This window comes from Parasteatoda tepidariorum, chromosome 10 (assembly GCF_043381705.1).
Source record: "Parasteatoda tepidariorum isolate YZ-2023 chromosome 10, CAS_Ptep_4.0, whole genome shotgun sequence".
NCBI classification, from domain to species: Eukaryota; Metazoa; Arthropoda; class Arachnida; order Araneae; family Theridiidae; genus Parasteatoda; species Parasteatoda tepidariorum.
Genome location: NC_092213.1, coordinates 85,361,735 through 85,382,213, shown reverse-complemented (window position 1 = coordinate 85,382,213; position 20,479 = coordinate 85,361,735). Strand labels below are relative to the sequence as shown.

The window sequence follows — 20,479 nt, the reverse complement described above, 5'->3', positions numbered from 1 at the left end:
GATCGACTTCATCTTCCACCTGCTGCCATCGCACGTGTGCTAACTTTTAAAATCAGGTTAAAAAAAAAATTATTTTTACTCTCCATTAAATTATGTCCAGCAACGAAATTATAAATTCAATCACGTTGTTCTAATAACCTGTCCATTTCGCAATTGCCCGCCGATATTCATCTTTAATATTCAGTTCTGCTACGAACAACAAAAGTGAACACACGCAGCATTAGTTAACACTAACCCGAAGAAGTTTATTCGAATCAAATATTAAGGTATGTACAAAAGTTTAACTATTATACATTAAAGTGAACGAAATATTTTAGAAGAATCGTAGTTTGTCTTCAGTTTCTTCTTCAAAAAATTATCTGTTTTATTCAATTTTGAAGAAAAAGTTTAATTACTGCAGAAATGTACAAACAATTTCCTTCAAAATTTGTATTTTGCCATTTTTATATAAATTCCATTTCTTCTTCTTCAAACAATTATCGGGTTTATTCAATTTTGACAGAGTCAGATATTTGAAATTTGATTACTCAAGAACTATTCGAACGATTTTCTTCAAAATTCGTATTTTGCCATTTTTATTTAAATTCCATTTCTTCTTCTTCAAACAATTATCAGGTTTATTCAATTTTGACAGAGTCAGATATTTGAAATTTGATTACTCAAGAACTATTCGAACGATTTTCTTCAAAATTCGTATTTTGCCATTTATATTTAAATTCTATCTCTTCTTCTTCAAACACTTATCGGGTTTATTCAATTTTGAAACAGTCAGATATTTGAAATTTGATTACCCAAGAACTATTCGAACGATTTTCTTCAAAATTCGTATTTTGCCATTTATATTTAAATTCTATCTCTTCTTCTTCAAACACTTATCGGGTTTATTCAATTTTGAAACAGTCAGATATTTGAAATTTGATTACCCAAGAACTATTCGAACGATTTTCTTCAAAATTCGTATTTTGCCATTTATATTTAAATTCTATCTCTTCTTCTTCAAACACTTATCGGGTTTATTCAATTTTGAAACAGTCAGATATTTGAAATTTGATTACCCAAGAACTATTCGAACGATTTTCTTCAAAATTCGTATTTTGCCATTTATATTTAAATTCTATCTCTTCTTCTTCAAACACTTATCGGGTTTATTCAATTTTGAAACAGTCAGATATTTGAAATTTGATTACCCAAGAACTATTCGAACGATTTTCTTCAAAATTCGTATTTTGCCATTTATATTTAAATTCTATCTCTTCTTCTTCAAACACTTATCGGGTTTATTCAATTTTGAAACAGTCAGATATTTGAAATTTGATTACCCAAGAACTATTCGAACGATTTTCTTCAAAATTCGTATTTTGCCATTTATATTTAAATTCTATCTCTTCTTCTTCAAACACTTATCGGGTTTATTCAATTTTGAAACAGTCAGATATTTGAAATTTGATTACCCAAGAACTATTCGAACGATTTTCTTCAAAATTCGTATTTTGCCATTTATATTTAAATTCTATCTCTTCTTCTTCAAACACTTATCGGGTTTATTCAATTTTGAAACAGTCAGATATTTAAAATTTGATTCCTCAAGAACTATTCGACTGAATTTCCCTCAAAATTTGTATTTTGTCATTTATATTTAGAATTTTTTAAATGGTGTAAAAAAATTGCATATCTTTCAACTCAAAATTTTCTTGACTATTATTAAATAAAATAATAAAAACAATAAGTAACTACAGTCAAATCTCAATATAGTGAACCTTCAAGGCACCGAAATTTCTGTTCACTATAACCGCGACTTCACTATATCCGTACCGCAAACAATTTTAACTAAATTTTTCCGAACTGCTCCGTTTTATGACACATTATTTAAATAAATAAGCAATAAAAAAATACAAAAATGAATTTAAAAAAACAATATAAAGTAGCAAAAAATGTGTTAATTTATATTTTTTATTACTCTTCGTCTTGCGTACAAAAAATTTACGGATGGCCTTTATTTAGGGACGTGAAATTGAGAAACAAGAATAAAATGCTTACGGCTACATTCCCCTCAAACTTTCCCCTCCCTGGTTTTAAAAATCGGTATATGTATTTTATGTATAAATTAAAAAATTACAAACAGTGACGAAGAAAAAAAAATCAGTCGAAGACAGAAAAAAATTCATAATATCCAATTTCCTCTCTTTTTTTTGGTTCACTATATCCACAAAAAATAATATTATATGTGTATGGCACGGCACGGGAGCGAACATTTCGTTCACTATATCCGGGAGTTGACTATAAACCATGTTCACTAAAGCGGGGTTTGACTGTATTTAGTGAATGAGTGAAGAATAAATTTGTTCATCTGATCTTTTTATCAATATTAGTCTTAAGATTGGTTTTTATGTCAGACAGTTGACTTCGCACATCTAGAAAGGTATGGAGTCGGGTTCTTAATTTGATTTTAATTCATGCATTAACAGAAAATTAGTATGAGCTGAAATATAGTTTACATAATCATAAAAACAGAAAAAAAGTAAGAAAATAATTATAATCGTTGCGAATGGTTATCTGAGAAACATACTCCTTTGTTTAATTTGGGTATTTTTTTATTCGATTTGAATTATAAACGGAATTTTTCGTAAACGAATATCTTTTTCAAAATTAATTTATCACATTGTTATTGGAAAAAAAAAACATTCTAAGATTTTTTTCTTCACAAGCATTCAATAATTTTGTGAAATTAACGAAAATATTAAATAAATATAGGATTATCAATTGGATATAAATTTAATTGCAAGTTTCGTAAAACATTACTGTTTGAAAAAAAATCCAAACTATCGGAACCGCTGTAACCCTTTCGCAGAACCCTGTGGTTCCTCGGAACAAAATCACTCGAAGACAGAAAAAAGTTCATAATATCCAATTTCCTTTCTTCTTTTGGTTCATTATATCCACAGAAAATAATATTATATGCGTTTAGCAAGGCAAGAGAGCGTTCACTATATTCGTTCACTATATCCGGGAGTTCACTATAAACCATGTTCACTATAGCGGGGTTTGACTGTATTAAAAATTCTATTTCGCATGAAATTTTTTTTGGAAAAACAGTTTTTAAAATTGTGTGCAAAAACTTTTCGATTCATTTTAAAACTGTTACTGAGAAATGGTGAAATACGCAAGATTAACATTAAGGGGTCCGAACTTATGAGTTTCTCCTGAACAAACTATTGGTACCCTATTTTGCAGATTTCGGCTCCCCCTCAAGAGAAGGGGAGCTTCCTTCCTTTAGGAGTAAGAATCTGAATCCTTTGGGGGGGGAGTCATGTTTATTCAGAGAAAATACGTTTTTGTGACTGATTTCGTAACTTAAAATATCGTTGTGAGCAATAATTAATTAGCCTAATGAGCTCCCCAGACTAATAACATGGAGTCTTTGCACGTTCTAATCCGATCATAAAATCGAAAGTTATCCGGAATGTTTTTTTTTTCTTCCTTCCCTAGGCCAGTGTACAAACTATTCAGATATCATACAATTCTGACCTTTAAAGTAGACTGGGTATAAAATATTTTCGGAGTTTAAAGTTAAATCACTTCCGGTTCTTCTTGTTGAAAAAATTAAATTGTACAGACCTGACTCTGCAGAATATTTAAATTACTAAAATACTGAGTTACCTAAATTCATAATTTTCAGCAGGTTTAAAATAATTAAAATACAGTCTTTGGTTAAATTATTAGACTCACCATAAAACTCTATGTCAAATCTTAACTATCAGGTGATACTATACAGCTTTACTGTTTTTGTGCGACTGAAACCGGTTTGTACTTGTTTATGTTCCTGTATCAATGGGTTGAATGAGACAATATATAACATAATTTCGACAATTGGATACATAAGAACGATGTATAATATAAATATAGAATATTTATTATATCGAGCATTATATTAGTCTATTATAATAATTAGATCAAATGAGGAGACGCATTGTAGTGTTTTAATAATTGCATGTTTTGCACGAGTTTATAGGCAATACTTTTATATTTAAACACACATGTAATGGGTTTTAATTTAAGAGATTTTTTACGTACTTCTCATTTGTAGTTATTTTTAACGTACTGCATTACAATGTTAACTAATTGATACACGAACATAAGCAAGTGTAAACCGCTTTCAGCAGCGTAAAAACAACAATGCTGTATAGAGTATCACGTGATAATTAAGGTTTGACGTAAAATCTTATATCTTTGAAAACATTTTGTACAATGCAGGATTAGCACGCAAAAAATGACTGGAGTTTTATTTTAGTAAAAGTCTGTTATAAACGACAATTCATAACAGCAGATGAAATTGTAAATTTTCCCAAATACACACGTTTTTTGAGCGGTGGTGGCTCAAGGGATAGAGCGTTCGCCTTCTAATGAGGAGAACCGGGTTCAAATCCCAGCGATGGCAGGTCGATAAGAATTCCGCATTCGGCTTGCACCGACCACAGTGCTGACGTAAAATATCCTTGGTGGTAGGCGGATCATGGGTTAGAATCCCCTTACCATCAGGCTAACCGGTTTTCCCCGCCGTGTAACGCAAATGCGGTTTAGTTCCATCAAAAAACCCTCCACGAAAGCAAATTTCTCCCAATACTTGGTCCAGGAGTTTCCTTGTCTTCTGGATAGGGTTCAAAAATGACAAGGCTATGGAGTTGAACATTAGTAGTCGTAAACCCAAAATTGGGTTGGTTGTTCAACGATGGTTATAAAAAAAATAAAGTAAAATACACGCATTTAATATAAAAATAGCATTAACAGACTACAAAATGAAATAGACTATGCTTCTTTTATTCTGAACAACTACTCGAGTTTTTATTTAAAATATCTAGAGTAGACTACTTTTGGTTCGTTGAATGAATTACGTAGCTCTACGTAGGTGAATTACGTAGCTTTCTGAATGGTTGGAATGTTTGACTATCAGTTATCAACTAAAGATGAACTCTTCTTTGGAATTCATAAAAATTGCGGTAACGTTTTTATTTTGTTAGTCGATGATTGCCCAGGTATTGTATTATAAAAATAAATAGTTAAAATAGTAGGAAGGAAACAATGTTTACTGTGATAAATAGTTAGAATAGTAGGAATGAAACAATGTTTACTGTGATAAATAGTTAAAATAGTAGGAAGGAAACAATGTTTACTGTGATAAATAGTTAAAATAGTAGGAAGGAAACAATGTTTTCTGTGATAAATAGTTAAAATAGTAGGAAGGAAACAATGTTTTCTGTGATAAATAGTTAAAATAGTAGGAAGGAAACAATGTTTTCTGTGATAAATAGTTAAAATAGTAGGAAGGAAACAATGTTTTCTGTGATAAATAGTTAAAATAGTAGGAAGGAAACAATGTTTTCTGTGATAAATAGTTAAAATAGTAGGAAGGAAACAATGTTTTCTGTGATAAATAGTTAAAATAGTAGGAAGGAAACAATGTTTTCTGTGATAAATAAAAATGTCATTGATTATCCATTGGCAAAATGGGTCTTGGTTTGGATTTGATGGCGTCCATACTTTTCAATTGTGTTCAAGTAATAGTAAACAGTGCGCATGCGTCGTCATTGCATGCGTTGTTATGACGACCGCTGCTGTTTTTCTTCTTATTTTCACTAAAAAATGGCAGGTGTTTTTAATGTATTTACATAATTATAATTTAAAGTATTTTTATATTCTTTTTTATTATTAACGTATAATGACTGTCTTGACGGCGATTTCAATATAAATATGAATGATGAAGAAGGAAAAGTATTGAAACACGTACATAGACAGGAGATATGAAAATCAATCAGACGACAAAACATCAATGGAAGACAGTTTTTGCAACCCATGATTTGAAATGTTTAACGGAGTCAATCCAGAAAGAAAAACCATTTGACCCATGGGCAACCGATGATCGCAATAAGAGGATCACAACTTTTTTTGCTGATTTTGTTTTGTTTTTTTTTCTAATTTTTTTTCTTCTAATATTTTAATTAATAGTAATCAAAACAATTATGAATTGTAACGTATACAAATTTTAACATCATTTAATAAAATGCAATTGACAAAATACGAAATTTGAATGAAGTCAGTCGAATAGTTTCTGAGAAATCGAATTTTTAAATATTTGACTTTTTTAAAACTTTTATTTATTTATTTATTTATTTATTTATTTTTGTAAAATATTACTCTCTTAAACAACAGAAAAATGTACCCCCCCCCCCAAAAAAAAGAAAAGAAAAAAGGAATTGAAATAGCGGAGGGCTAATAATGTATGTGTATTTCATATGGCTTTATTAGGAATTCAATCCAAAAAATTTGACAGCTCACTGCATCACAAAGGAGCAGAAAAATAACAAAAAAACAATTCAACAATTTAGGTAAAGTGAACAAAAAAGAACAATAAACATTCGAATCAATAAACATTTCAACGATATAAAATATTAAACATTAACATGAAAAAGGTAAAGTTAGTGACAATTCATGAGAGTTCTTGCGCCTCAATACAATTTAGTGACATTCCCACTTTTCTGGGAGTTCCTATCTAGTCCCTTACACAACAAGAGATGATCAGAGTTTAATACACCTGTGTCACAAATTGGGCATGCTTTGCAGGGAAGAATTTTTATGTTATATAAATGTTCTGATAAGCAATCGTGGCCTGTTTTAAGCCTAAAATGGGTTACTGCTTCCTTACGGGGTTGGTAACAGAGAAATTTCCAATTGTCTTGAATATTTTCCCTTTTGATTTTATAGTTAAATCATCATTATTTATTTCGTTCGGTTTTTTCATAACGCATTTATTAAGAGTATCAGGTGTGACGGTTGTTATTTCTTGAGGCATAGTTTTTTTTTGCCAGATATTCTGCGTTCTCATTGCCTTCGATACCAATATGTGAAGAGATCCACAGTATAACTATACTCATTTCCTTGAGGAGCTGATCGAGCTGAATTTCGTTTAACAGCTTAGTTTTAAAACATTGGTTTTCTGTGATTGCTTGAATTGCAGAAATGGAGTCTACCAATAGAACCACCCTTAGGAACTCATCAGATCTTGTTTTTAGGTTCTGTAATGCTAGATAAATTGCTTGGATCTCTGCATCAAAATCGGTCATATAATGACCCACGGAGGCGCCTTGGGGAAATAGTTTACAAAAAACACCAGCTCCAGATCTATCTTGTATCTGAGATCCGTCGGCCATGTAGCCAGTCGCTTTCCGGGTATTTTTCGCAGATCATTTGCAACGCAGTTTCCCTCAGCTCTGCCTCGATACTGTCCTTTTTCCTTAAGTTCCTCACAGTCAAGTTGTTTTCGATGTCTACATATTCAAGTGGGTTGATAATTTTATATGTGCTTTCAGTAGGAATGTGTGTTTTAACATATTTCTACTGGTGAAAGTTGAGTTTTGAGAGTACTGGGTTCCTGAGGCTAATAATGTTTATCTGGTTATTAAGGTCGCACATTGTGTCCTTGGATTGACAAGAGTCATTTACCTCAATCACACGGCCATCATGTTCCTCGGACTAAAGGCCACGTGATTTCTTTGCTTGGAGTTAGTTTAAAGACATTCCACGAATCAATGATTTCTTAAGTACTGAAGGGAGCTTAAATACAGCATCGAAAACAACTGTTGATTTAAATTAAATTATTAAATGTGTGGTTACAGGTAAGATGTTTGTCGGGTAACACTAAATAAATATTAGCAAGAAACTGAAAGATGTACTTTATTACAAGCGCCATTGGCTTGAAGAAAACATGAAAATGATAATGGCGTGTTTCAAACACTCATAAATAGGCTCCCATTCTCAAGACTTGACAGGTCGTGAATGGAGAAAACAAAAACGTGACCACCTTTTCACAGCATCGCATTTACAATGATTTGTCTCTCTCCCGGCCCCAACAGTTTTTAAAGTTTTGTTTTTCACCTTTATTTACCTTTTTTTCGTTGGCAACTTCACGTTTTGATGTTGTAGTTCATTTACGTCGCACTAGAGCTGCACAATGGGCTATTGTCGACGGTCTGGGAAACATCGCTGAGGATGATCCGAAGACATGCCATCAATTTTGATCCTCTGCAGAAGGGATGGCACACCCTCTTGGGTAGCCCGACGACCTGCACGCGAAGTCGAGCACTTTACGGTAGAGCAGTTTAACCCCTACCGCACACCCTCGGTCCCTACGCAGACTGATTCAAGTGGTCACCCACCCGCACACTGACCGCAGCCAGTGATGCTTGACTTCGGTAATCTTGTGGGTGTTTTAATGATCAGTCCACTGCGGGACAACTTTACGTTTTAACCGCTTTTCCTGATTATGCCGAGTTAACTCGGGTATGTATATATTGCAAATATTTATCATCCCGAGAAAACTCGGGCTTAGTAGAATTTGTCAGTACATTTTGTTTTATCACCTTTTCACTCGGTCGGAAACAGAAAACATAATCTACTGTGATTGGAAGTTTGCCAAGTTTTATTTGAGAGTTATGCTGTTGGAGAGTGGAACTGTGTTTTGTGCAATTGCACAAAACACAACGATAGTTGCTGAATTGTGCAACGATGGTTGCTGAATTGACATAACAATATGAGTAAAAAAAAATGGCATAACCCTTCACTGACGTTTGAAAAGTACCATTTTATGTTGTCCCTTGTTTTAAAAACTAACATACAATGACTAATATTTAACTTTTCTTATTTGCCCGAAATAACTCGAGATAATAAATTGATTTTAAATTAAAGGTTTCTTACACATTAAAAAATTCAAATTTCAACTTAAAACTCATGTTTTGTTTTAGTTCCTTGTATTTATTAATGAAAAAAATTTTGATTTTTTAAAATTTTTTTTTCAAACTAATTGGTAAGGTAAGTGGCTAAGCTTCAAATCCTTTTTATTTCCCTCATTCATGCCAAGCAAGTCTTGAGAAAGGGTGCCTATTTTTAAGCGCTTGGAACGTGTCGAACTTTGTTAACATTTTCATATTTTTTTTATATTAATAAAGTCTAGTAAAACGGGTGCTCAGTTGAAAGAGTTGTGTAACAATTTTTAACAATTAACAATTTTTATTCTCTTTTCAGAATGAAAGCACTGGTGATAGTCTTGCTGTTTATGGGTTATGTGGCATATATAGTAAAGGCAGACGATGCAAGTAAGGAGACGTCTAAATTAAAAACTTTACCATTGGCCAATTTTTTAAAATTTTTTTTGCTAAAAAACTGCTCTTTTCATTTTTAGATTTAAGAGTTAAAACTATATTTTTCGGATATTTCGCTCCCTTTTTGTGATTAAATTTTTTTTTTATTTTTTTTTTATTCTTACTATTAGTTCACACTCTTCGTATATATTGTTCAAGTGTTCAATCGTTAATAAAATACCTTTTATTCATGCACTCAACTTCAAATACATTTTTTTTAAACTTGTAGTGAATGACACTGGATACAGTTTTTCTCAAATATTAATTCATTCATTAAATTTAATGCATTTTATTTTGCAATAACTTTTTATTTTGCAATAACTTTAAAATTATTATTAATTAATAATAATAATTAATAACTATTAATTAATTATAAATTATTATTAAAATTATTAATTATTTTTTATTTTGCAATAACTTTAAAAATATTCAGTCAAACTAAACAAAATTTCAAATAAATTACAAAATTATAGTTTTAAAATTAAAAAAAAAAAAAAACGTTTAAAAACGCGCAAGAGTATGAGTATTTTTAAATAGTTTTTTTGTACTGCGCATGCGCGGAAAAATTTATAATTATTTTTTTCATAATTCTATAGTGAATCGTATTTGGCAACTAATAGAAACAATTTAATTTAAATAATATCTTAACGTAAAAAGTTTCAAGCAATTCACTTAGTTTTTGTACTTAGTTATTTAAACTAAAAATAATCAGGGTTTTTTCACAAATTGTATTAAGTAGTATTGCAGTTGTAGTTCATTTACATCGCACTAGAGCTGCACAATGGGCTATTGGCGACGGTCTGGGAAACATCCCTGAGGATGATCCGCACACATGACATCGCAATTTTGATCGCAATTGTAGAGGGGATGGCATCCCTGCTTCAGTAGCCCGACGACCAGCACGCGAAGTCGACGGTAGAACAGTTTAATGATGTTACCGCACATTCTCGGTCTCGACGCAGACTGATCCAAGTGGTTACCCATCTGCACACTGACCGCATCCAGTAATGCTTGACTTCGGCGATCTGCTGGGAACCGTCTTAACGATCAGTCCACTGTAGGACTTAAGTAGTATTGCAAATTACACTACCATATTATGACTGAACTACAAACGGAAAATTAAATATGTGGATAACCCCGAATAGTATATATTATATAATACCCCTTATATGTGAATAACCCCTCTAAGTATTCTTCGTACTTTTTAAAAGAAAGTTAAAACAATAAGGGATTATCCACATATTTAATTTTGTTCTTCTTGTCCAGTCATTATAAGGTAGTGTAATTTGCAATACTACTTAATACAATTAGTGAAAAATAACCTGATAATTTTTAGTTTTCTTTTGAAAAGTACAAAAACTACTTTGAAAATTGTGTGAAACTTTTAAAATTTTTAAGATATTTAAATTAGATTTTTTCCATTAGTTGCCAAACACTATTAACTGCATATGAAAAAAAATAGGTTAAAATTTTTCTGCACATGAGCAGTACAAAAGAAATACTTTCAAACACTTATATTTTGCGCAATTTTTTTTAAAATAAAAAATTCAAATTTTAAAACATTAATTTTGTTATTAGTTTTCAAATTGCTCCGAAACGTTTGTTAAATTTTACTGAATAATTTTAAAGTTATAGCAAAAAAAAAAAAAAAAATCAAGACAAAAAAATTAGTTTTTTAGCAGGTTTATATCAATTTACCTCCGTTTATGTCTGTTCAGTTGGAATTTCGCAATCGATTTTAAACTAACTTCCCGACTAGCTACAGACTTCAAATTTGGCACATAGTTCAGAATTGGATGACAATGCATGAAAATGAAGAGGAAGAAGACATACAAAGTAAAATAAAAATAAGGAAAAATTAGTATTTTCGCGATTGTCTTTTGTTGCCGATTCGATTATTTCAAATGAGTGTCACATATCAGTTGAAAAGTTTTGTGTACAGTGAGTGAAAAAATTGAGATTTTGGAAGTGAGTACAAAAAAAAAAAATTAAAATAAAAAGTAATATTTTTGAAAACCACGTTTTTGTAGTGGAGAATAGTAATTAAAAAGCATAAATTTGAAAAACGAAAAACGTGGTGCACATGAAATACATAACAGTACAGACACACATACATGTACACATATTCTTACTCATACACTTGCACAGCCACATACACATCCTCATACACATGCATATACACAAACATAGTCCACATATACATCCACATTCAGATACAATTACAATTACAGATATACATATACATACACATATTCTCATGAGCACACATAGACACACTAATATAACATTACTGTTATGTATTTCATGCTCCCAACGTTTTTCGTTTTTCAAATTTTTGTTTTTCAATTATTATTCTCCACTACAAAAACGTAGTTTTCAAAAATACTACTTTTTATTTAATTTTTTTTAATAAAAATATTAATATCTTCTTCAATATTTAAGCTAGATAAACGATATTTTATGAAGTCATTGTAAATAACAAACAATGTTATCGATACAAGTTACAAACTTATTGCTCGATTTTTTGGCATAGGGTGTTTAAAAATATTTGTTTTCTTTTGTAATTTATTGTCGGTCCCTAAAACCCACGTAAACTTCAGACCTTATTGAAAAGTGTGATAAATCGCATCTAAATGATCTAAATAGTTTTAATTTTACGAAATAGTCCTCTAAGTAATCTTTGAGAAATTCAAAAAAAATATCAAAATAAATGTCTCTTCTATTATAGCAGGGTAATCTATGTAGTACAGTGCGCAAAAAATAAACTGACAACCCTAAATAACTTTTGATCTAATGATCTGATCTTTACGTTCTATGACTTAATCCTAACGTTTCTAGGGGGAGACCTCAATTATGCTAATTAATTAGAGAAGACAATATTTTAAGTTACGAAATCATACACAGAAATATACTTTCTTTGAATAAACATATTTATTTCCCGACGGTTTCGAATTTCTGACCACCAAAATATAGATTTTTGTTCATTTTATTTTTAAAATTTAAAGTTTGGACTCCTTAATGTTAATTTTATTTTTTGCGTATTTTGCCATAAATCGAGAAATTTTTAAACGAATTGAAAAGTGTTTGCTCAAAATTATAAAATTCGAAGAAAATTCCACGCAAAAGACCAATTATTTATACTTGCCTGTTATTTTACTTAATAATAGTCGAAAAGCTGTTAAAATGTAAGGTTTGGAATCTTTGACGTCATTTTAAAGACCGCATTTTTAAATGGCAAATTACAAAATTTGAGCCGAATCGGTCAAACAGTTCCTGAGATTTCAAATTTTTTAAAAATTTCGTATATTTAAAATTTGATTTCTCATGAAAAGCATAACCGATTTTGCTCAAATTTCGCATATTTCAATGTAAAATTACATTCTTTAAAATGATGCAAAAAATTGCATACCTTACAATTAAATTTTTTCTTTTACGATTATTAAATAAAATAATAAAAAGTTATAAATATTTGGTGAAAGTTATTTCTTTGCAAGGAATTATCTTTGAATAGACGAATTTTATTACTGTGAGCTAAAAATGTTCAATTCGTTTAAAAAAATTCTCGAAATATAGCGAAATACGCAAAAAAAATGAAACAAACGGTTCCAAATTTGGAACCACTTTCCTGACAGAACTATTGGGACCATATTTCTTAGATTCCTCTGCATTCTTCGTGATAAAAATCGATATCTGTGCAAAAGTTTATTCATAAAAATTACGTTTATGTGTTTAATTTCGTAACTTAAAATATCGTGCTCACTTATAAATTAGCATATTTGAGGTCACCCCCTCTAACTATTTAGATTGTGTCCTATAAATCCGATTGTTAGATCAAAAGTTATTCAGGGTGGTCCGTTGTTTTGCGATCTGCGCATACATACATTGTACATATGCAAATAAATTCATTGGGCAAACATATATTGTACATGGCCAAAGTATTAGATGCACTATACGATTCTATGTAAAATCTTAATTATCAGGTGATGCTCTATACAGCTCTATTGTTTTTACGCGGTTTGCACTTGTTTACGTTCGTCTATGAATTGGTGAATTTAGAAGTTATATAATTTCGATAACTGGATACATTAGACGAAATATCATATAAATATTTATTATATCAGGTATTACATTAGTATATTTTAATGATTAGACCAAACTATTAGAAGCACTGTAGTGTTTTAATAATTGCATGTTTTGCACGAGGCAATACTCATATATTTAAACAACCATGTAATGGGTTTTAATTTAGGAGATTTTTTATATACTTCCCATTTGTATTTATTTTTAACGTATTGCATTGCAATGTTAACCCATTGATACACGAACGTAAACAAGTACAAACAGTCACGTAAAAACAATAAAGCTGTATAGAGTATCACCTGATAATTAAGATTTTACATAGAATATTATAGAATAATTTGGCCAGACACTGTATAATGACTAAATAGTTATAACATTGGTGTCTAAAAATTGTACAATTTTATTTTCAGGTCAATTAGGCCCAGAGGAAAAACACACCCTTCTAGACGAGGAAGATGATAAAATATTCAAACCAAATGTGAGGTACACATATATTTCATTTACTATGTTTGGTGCAATCTCATAAACATTGTTTAAAGTAAAATTTTGTAATGCTCTGAAGAAACCAAATTTGAGTTCATATCTTGATAATAGTTCTATATAGCAAAAATAGTATTTTTGCTATATGGAATTAATAGGTTGTATTTTTTAAATACAGTACAGAACTCGTTATCCGGAAATCAGAAAACCGGAAAACCAAAAAACCGGAACGAAATTCGGTAAATTTTCCCGCCATTTAAAAAAAATTTTTTTTTTTTTCCTTTAGGATTTTTCTTTCTTTTTTGAAAGATGTTTACCTTACCATCATTTTGGAAATTATGATTAGTGTATTACTTCATCTTTTTTTCTTTTTGTTTAAGATTATTTCCAAATATATTTTTTAGTAGGGTTTAACAATAAAAAAACGGCTTTTTGTAGCGATTCAGAAAACCGGAAAAATCAGTTAACCGGAATAGCGATGGTAATAGCCGGGTAATCGGTTCCCTACTGTACAAACTGATAGATGCTAATAGTTTGTATTTTTTAAATTGTTGATGCCTTGGTACAACATTAATTTAAAACAAATTAAGATAGATGTTGAAAAAAATAATATTTTTAGCAGGTAGAATATATTGTTTCCATTCAATAAGTTTTTTTTTTAATGTAATACTTTAACCGCTTCCCGGATTATCCCGAGTTAACTCGGGTATGCAAATATTTATTATCCCGAATAAACTCGGGCATAGCAGAATTTGTCAGTTTTGCGTTTTTATTCGGCCGGAAGTAAAACGAAAAATAATAATTATCTTCTGTGATTGGATGTTTGTTTGGGAGTTTTGCTATTTGTGGGACTGCAGACGTGTTTGGTGCAATTGTACTACATACGATGGTTGAGGAATTTACATAAAAAAAAAGAGTAAAAAAAATGGCGTTCGTGAAAGTAAAAAGTAATGCAGATGATGAAGATGTGAACATATACAAAGACTGATATTCAACTTTTTTCATTTGCCCGAGATAATTTGGAATAGTAAACTGATGGTAAATTAAATATTTTTTTACGCATGAAAAAAATTAAAATTTCAACTTAGAACGTGTGTATTATGTTTTGTTTCAGTCCCCTGTATTTATTAATGAAATAAAAAAAAATGTTGATTTTTTGAATTATTTTTTTCTTCAAAAAAAATAAATATTGGTAAGAGAAGTTGTTTTTTGCATAAAGTGTACCAAATGGCAAATACAGGGCCAAAACATCTTGCAAAAGTACTGTTTAATATATCTTCAGTAAATAAAAGAAAATAATTCCAGGTGATTATACATCAATAAATTTTTATATTTATTTACATTTCAATAAAATTATTATTTTAAGAGAAATTCAGTATTCAGAAATGAATAACGCAAATGAAAAATTGCCAAAATTCTTGTTACATATTCTATAGAAGAAGAAAAAAACTAGATAAAATTCTTTACATTTTATTGCTTTTTTTTCCTATTTGAAATTAAAATATTGAAAGAATTCGAATATAACCACATGATTTCTTAGTTTAGATAAATTATATTTTTTTCTTATTTGAAATTAAAATATTGAAATAATTCGTATATAATCACATGGTTTCTTAGTTTAGATAAATTATGTTTTTTTTTTCTTATTTGAAATTAAAATTTTGAGTGAATTTCAATATAATCAAATGGTTTCTTAGTTTTGATTAGTTAATTGTTTTTAAAACTGGTCAATTCCGCGGTGCCGGACGTAAAAAATTCAAATAAATTTCTGCGACAAACTCTCCCATGAAACATAAGTTTCCAGTCATAAAATTTTTATAATCAAAAATTGAGTACATCATAACCTATCAAAAAACAATAAAAACTTATTATTATGAGTTAAAATTAAATTTTGTTGTGTCGGACGTCAATCACACGAAAGTAAAAAATGATCACTCATTTACAAATTGTCTAAACTCTAAAAATTTGTTTGTAATTTAAATGTAAACTTGACTGAATTTTGAAGCTGACATTTGAAAAAAAAGAATTCTATGCAAACCTTGTAACTTATAAAATACAATATTTTTATGAGGCCGAGATAGCCTGGTCAGTAGGGCACTGGGCCCCATGTCCCCGAGTTCGTGAAAAACCCCCATGTAGTAAATGGTGACTAATGCACTTTAAATATGTCGAGTCGCAAAGTCCTCCATGTTCCCATAGCAAATCAATACCTATGGGGGTACTGAATTGGAGATTGATCGTTCTCTGATTCAGGTCAAAATTACGATCTGTGGAAGAATGAATGGATGTATGAATGGGTCCGCCCTATAAACGGGTGTGACGTATGGATGTGGCAGAAGTCGAATTCTTGGCCATAGATGGCGCCACTGGAAAACAAGACCAATCGCACTCCTCTGCTTTAACAGGCATACAAAACAACAGCAACAATAATTTTATGTTTATGTAAACATAAATAAATAAATATTTCTAAATAATTCTTCATGCTTAATATAAGCCAATTACTTATTCAAAACCATTTAAACAAAAAAAAAAACATTTCTCCAGCAAAGTTTGTCTCCTTAAAGGAGCAATAGTAGTAGCTACATTTCGAAAATAGTTTAGAAAATAGTTTTCGAAATTTGAAATAGTTTCACTATATTTTTAAAAAAAAGTTGCAGTTTGCAACAAAGTAGTTGCAGTAAAGTACAAAAACAATGTAGTTCTTCCGACTACTGAAATGGGGCATTGTTTGCGATGTATTTTTACACTGAATCAAATTAAAGGAAAATCGAAAACGTTTGGATATAGAAGTCATAATGGTTTTTATGTCACAGTGTTTAATCTATTAGGCATCTGAAATTTGCCGAATGAAGTCTCATTTCCAAAGTAATATAATAAAAAAGTATTCTTTTTGGTACCAGATTCAAATTTATGGGTAGCAGCTAATCTGTGAAGTAACGGCGGTCGGTACTCAATGCTGACCACATTGCCCCATTTCACAGTGGGCCAGCATCCAAGGTTTCGTGGCCAAAATTAGTACTTCGATGAAATTTGTTTCAAAATTCGGGGTTTTTATGTTCAGGTAAATTGAATTCATAGTTGAAATTTTGAAATACACTAAAAATACTCCCCCCCCCCCAAAAAAAATGGCTGCTGAAATAGGGCGAGCAAAAATAAAAAATAATAATATAGTACGCTTAAATAATTAAATGTAGCAATGAAAATATAATAATTTTCGTAATTTTATATTAAAAATGAAAGGCAAATTATATTTCCGAATTAATATTACAAAATAGCGCGAATTAATTACAAAATAACGCGAAAACATGAAGAAAGAAACATAATATTTGTTTTTCGGTATATTTAGTCCACCTTTGCTATACGGGCAAAATGGGGCAGGTTTTTTCGCAAGAAGAAACATCAAAGAAGACAACAAAAAAAGTTTAGCTAATTACCTCGTGGAACTAAGTTTCGAAAGTCATTCAAACATTGCAAAATGTCAAATGATAAGATATAAACCAGGGATCCCCAACTCTATGCCCGCGGGCACCAAGGCGCCCGCCGATCGGTCTAGGTGCGCCCGCTGCTTGTGCCCAACAATAAAATATTTCAGTTTTCCATTTTCCCATTAAATGCTTTGCAAATTTTATGCTATGCAAATACATACTGAAGTACACTAGCTCAGTAAAGACAAAGTACTTGATAGATTTCTACTTTTAATTGAAGAAATAAAAAATTTTCTTGCAGTCAAAAAATCAAACATTTTATTTTTAGAACTAAGAGATCCTCTTTGGCTAGCAGACTTGTCTTCCGTAACGGACATAATGGGAAAACTAGATCATTTAAGCTTGGAGCTGCAGGGAAAGGACAAACATATAGCAAAAATGATAGAGGCTATAAACTCGTTCAGAGCTAAGCTAGTTTTGTAATATCACATTTGAAAAATGAAGCCTTTTGTGCATTTTCCAAACATGAAAAAAAAATGATAGGTAACAGTGAAATTGACATATCAGCATTTGTCATTAACCTCCAATTGCTTTGAAAAGCGCTTTCAACAATTAAATATCATCGAGCCTTTGATAACATTTTTTGTTAATCCTTTTAAAAACCAAATAAAATGTAATCGTAATAGCAACATACATTTCGGAATTTCTTCAAGTAAAGCGAGACGAAGTGGAGATAGAAATTGTGGCTCTTCAGAATGACATTATCCTCAAAACTATTATATCAGATGAGAAATTCTGGAATATAGTTGAAGGAATAAATTCCATTCTTAAAAAGAGCAGCTCATAAAATAAAGTCGTTTCTTGGTTCCACATACTTGTGTGAATTATTGTTTTTGACTATGAATATCATAAAATCAAAATATAGATCCCGACTTACAGATGAACACCTTGACGATAGCTTGCGAGCAGGAATTTCATCATATTCTCTCAATTATGAAGCGCTGGCCAGTGAAATGCCATGCCAAAGACCACATTGACTGTATTTTATAAATAATTTTTATACTTCGCATGTTTTGAAAGCAATTTAGTAATCATTTATTTTACACAAGAATATTAATACTAATTATATTCATATGTTAAATTAATTTTTTCAATTAAATTTTTGTGCATTATATGTAGTGTGCATTATTACCTATGTCTATCAACTTTAAAATTATCTTGAAAAAATAAATGGTGCCCGCCATTCGACCGATATTCTGGTAGTTGCTCTTTGGAACGAAAAGGTTGGGGAACCCTGATATAAACTATAAGTTTGTCAAGAGTATTAACTAATCCAACACATTGAAAAATTGTACTATCATTTCAGACTCATTACTCTGATAAAAATGTAACAGTAAGGTGAAATTCTTACATATATTTCTGAAATAAAAATTAAAAATTTAAATTTAAAATTTTTTTTTGACATATTTTTCATTACATTGCACTCTCGTCGGTTCAAAAAGTAAATTGTAATGTTTGGAATGATTGTGAACACTTAATTTGGGCTATATTAAAACTGCCTACCCATATTTTAGTCGAAAATTTAATTTTTGACTTTTGGGCGAAGATCATGGTCTTCTGGCCCACAGTGCATTTCTGACGTTGATCAATAAGTAGTGGCACCTTAACTTAAATGGCCTTCCTTTCCTCTTGGCCTAAAATGGGCAGAAATTCTTTACTTTATTTTACTTGTTTACATTTTTAAGAATTGTTATATATCTTAAATATCTAGAAGACAAATGTGAGATTGTTTTAGAATATCTTTTTATTCTGAATCGAATGAAACCAAATCCGAGTTAAATAAATAAATAGTTTGGAGAAAGAAAAAAATAAAAGCTGCGATCGGCTTATTACGATCACTGGTTGCCCATGGGTCAAATGGTTTTTCTTTCTGGATTGACTCCGTTAAACATTTCAAATCATGGGTTGCAAAAACTGTCTTCCATGGATGTTTTGTCGTCGGATTGATTTTCATATATCCTGCCTATGTACGTGTTTCAATACTTTTCCTTCTTCAGTATTCATATTTATATTGAAATCACCGTCAAGACAGTCTTTATACGTTAATAATATAAAAATACTTTAAATTATTATAAAAAAATACGTTAAATTATTATTATTTTTTTCTTTTCCGAATGGCAGGCACTGAACTTCATTCGTTTCGCCTTATAAGATGCAAGAGGTGTTACTCATTTCGCGTTACCAAGTGGGCACCTGTGAACCAAAGTCACAGAGGCGAGTAACATTGCCCACACCACACAGCCACAAACCGGTTCATAGGGTGGGCCACATTCTCACACAACAGAGGACAACAAAAGAGAGCGAAACATCCATGCCCAGAGCGAGATTCGAACCCGCGGCCATTGGCTTCGCTGTCAGGCGCGCTAACCGCTCGGCAACCTGGCCGGCATTCTTATTATTATAAAAATACTTTAAATTATTGAATACATAAAAAATGTCTGCAAGTGAAATGGAAAAGAAAAACATCAGCAGTCGCCAAATAGCAGCGCATGCAATAACGACGCATGCGCACTGTTTTCTATTACTCTTAAAAACTTCTATTTTTCATAAATCATTCTAAGTCCCAAAAATATTTTAACATTACTAGAAAAAAGTGGCTATATTAAGGGTTAACGAATATTATTTTTTCATTTCGTGTTTTCATGAAATGTGTAAAAACTTTTATCTTATTTTACTTACTTATTTTATATTTTGTATTCTGTTCGCAAAATAATATAGTTTTTCACATTTGCAGGCAAAAATGTGCCCGCCAGTATGAAGACTGCAGTGTTTTGGATTGCTGCAATGAATGCACCCGTTGTTCTTGCGACAGAAACGGCAGAAATTGCAGGTGCACGGGAAAGAGTGACCTGGCCATATTTTTGGGATTGTGCAGAGGATAAAAATTTTTCTTTGTATTATCTAAGAGACACATTGAATTGCAAAGGAATGTTATTATGTAATAATAAATGTAGTTTTATACAGTGATACTTTTAAAACAAAATTTCTGCGTTTCGAGATTCAGTGGTGTATTTTAATGTATGTATATTCGAGGGGGTTATCAGTTATCTCATTCCAGGGCTAAGGAGAATAGAAGGGCTAGTTCACTCCGCTCTTAGAGCTGAAGCCACGATTTCCCTCCTCATGACGTCACTGTGTCCACAGATCTCGGAAGATCGCACGCAAAGATATTATGATAACTTTGAATCTTTCTCCTTGTAAAAATAAGTTAGACTTTTTCTGGTTATTAGCTTTCAAACTTTACGT

The 20,479-nt window shown here is 30.9% G+C and overlaps 2 protein-coding genes across 2 annotated transcripts; one reads left to right on the top strand and one right to left on the bottom strand.

The window, feature by feature from the left end:
* The first annotated feature begins 57 nt into the window (after positions 1 to 57).
* On the top strand, positions 58 to 20,200 carry LOC107457132 (uncharacterized). Its single transcript, XM_043052753.2, has 4 exons — positions 58 to 266; positions 9,073 to 9,143; positions 13,679 to 13,751; positions 19,968 to 20,200. Exons 2-4 carry the CDS (start codon positions 9,074 to 9,076, stop codon positions 20,113 to 20,115), a joined length of 291 nt encoding a protein of 96 aa, XP_042908687.1. The 5' UTR covers positions 58 to 266; position 9,073; the 3' UTR covers positions 20,116 to 20,200.
* Positions 6,813 to 7,202, bottom strand: LOC139426910 (uncharacterized). Its single transcript, XM_071187047.1, has one exon. It carries the CDS (start codon positions 7,200 to 7,202, stop codon positions 6,813 to 6,815), a length of 390 nt encoding a protein of 129 aa, XP_071043148.1.
* Positions 20,201 to 20,479: the final 279 nt, after the last annotated feature.